Source organism: Coturnix japonica, unplaced genomic scaffold (assembly GCF_001577835.2).
Source record: "Coturnix japonica isolate 7356 unplaced genomic scaffold, Coturnix japonica 2.1 chrUnrandom784, whole genome shotgun sequence".
Lineage (NCBI taxonomy): Eukaryota > Metazoa > Chordata > Aves > Galliformes > Phasianidae > Coturnix > Coturnix japonica.
In genome coordinates this window covers 4040-5370 of record NW_015440143.1, presented here as the reverse complement: position 1 = coordinate 5370, position 1331 = coordinate 4040, and the positions used below count along the sequence as shown (strand labels likewise).

General features: G+C 56.6%; 1 protein-coding gene across 1 annotated transcript in view; it reads left to right on the top strand.

Annotated features, from left to right (window-relative positions):
- The window catches only part of MPDU1 (mannose-P-dolichol utilization defect 1), a 4277-nt gene extending 2977 nt beyond the window's left edge, over positions 1-1300 (top strand). Inside the window, exons 6-7 of the mRNA XM_032441918.1 lie at positions 112-282; positions 1071-1300. Of these exons, the coding sequence (XP_032297809.1) occupies positions 112-282; positions 1071-1193 (294 nt within the window). The 3' untranslated portion in view covers positions 1194-1300. The remainder of the gene's footprint in view (positions 1-111; positions 283-1070) is intronic.
- Positions 1301-1331: the final 31 nt, after the last annotated feature.

Here is a 1331-nt window from a genome sequence, read left to right as displayed (position 1 = left end):
TGTGGGGTGAATGTGGGGTGCTGGGGGTCCCTATGTGTCCCTATGGGTCTCTATGGGTCCCAATGGGTCCCTATGGGTCCTATTGGTCTCTATGGATCCTATGGGTCTCTATGGGTCCTTATGGGTCTCTATGGGTCCCAATGGATCCCTATGTGTCCCTGTACCCCCCAGCTGCTGCAGGCCGCAGCCAATCACCGTCAGGGCCACACGGGGCAGCTGTCAGCGCTCAGCTCCGTCCTGCTGCTGCTCGGAGCCACCGCCAGAGTGTTCACGTCCGTACAGGTACTGCCCCATAGCGACACATAGGGACATACAGACCCATAGCGACACATAGAGACACATACAGACCCATAGCGACCCATAGGGACATACAGACCCATAGCGACCCATAGGGACACATAGCGCCCCATAGCGACCCATAGACACATAGAGATCCATAGAGACCCATAGAGACCCCATAGCAACCCATAGACACATAGAGACCCATAGCGACCCATAGACACATAGAGACCCATAGCGACCCATAGACACATAGAGCCCCATAGCGACCCATAGGGACATACAGACCCATAGCAACCCATAGACACATAGAGACCCATAGCGACCCATAGACACATAGAGCCCCATAGCGACCCATAGAGACACATAGAGACCCCATAGCGACCCATAGAGACATAGAGACCCATAGGGACACATACAGACCCATAGCGACCCATAGAGACACATAGAGCCCCATAGAGCCCCATAGCATACCATCACTGCCCCATAGAGCCCCATAGTGCCTCAGAGCACCCCATAGTGCCCCATAATGTCCCATAGCCCCCATAGAGCCCCTTAGCCCCCCATAGCATCCCAAAGAGCCCCATAACACCCCATAGAGCCCCATAGCACACCATAGAGCCCCATAGCACCCCATAGGGCCCCATAGCATCCCATAGAACCCCATAACACCCCATACGGCCCCATAACACCCCATAGAGCCCCATAACACACCATAGAGCCCCATAACACCCCACAGTGCCCTATAGCACCCCCCACATCACCCCCCATCACCCCACTGTTCCCCATAGGAGACAGGGGACCCTCTGCTGATCCTCACCTACTTGGTGTCGGCCGCCTGCAACGCGCTCCTTGTGGGGCAGATCTTCTATTACAGCCGCGCTGTGGGGCAGCCCCATAGCAAAGCTGAGTGAGCCCCACAACGCGCTACGGGGCTGCCCCATAGATCTATAGGGTGTGATGGGGGGGATGTGGTGCTATGGGGCTGCCCCATAGATCTATGGGGTGTGATGGGGGGGATGTGGTGCTATGGGGCTGCCCCATAGATCTAT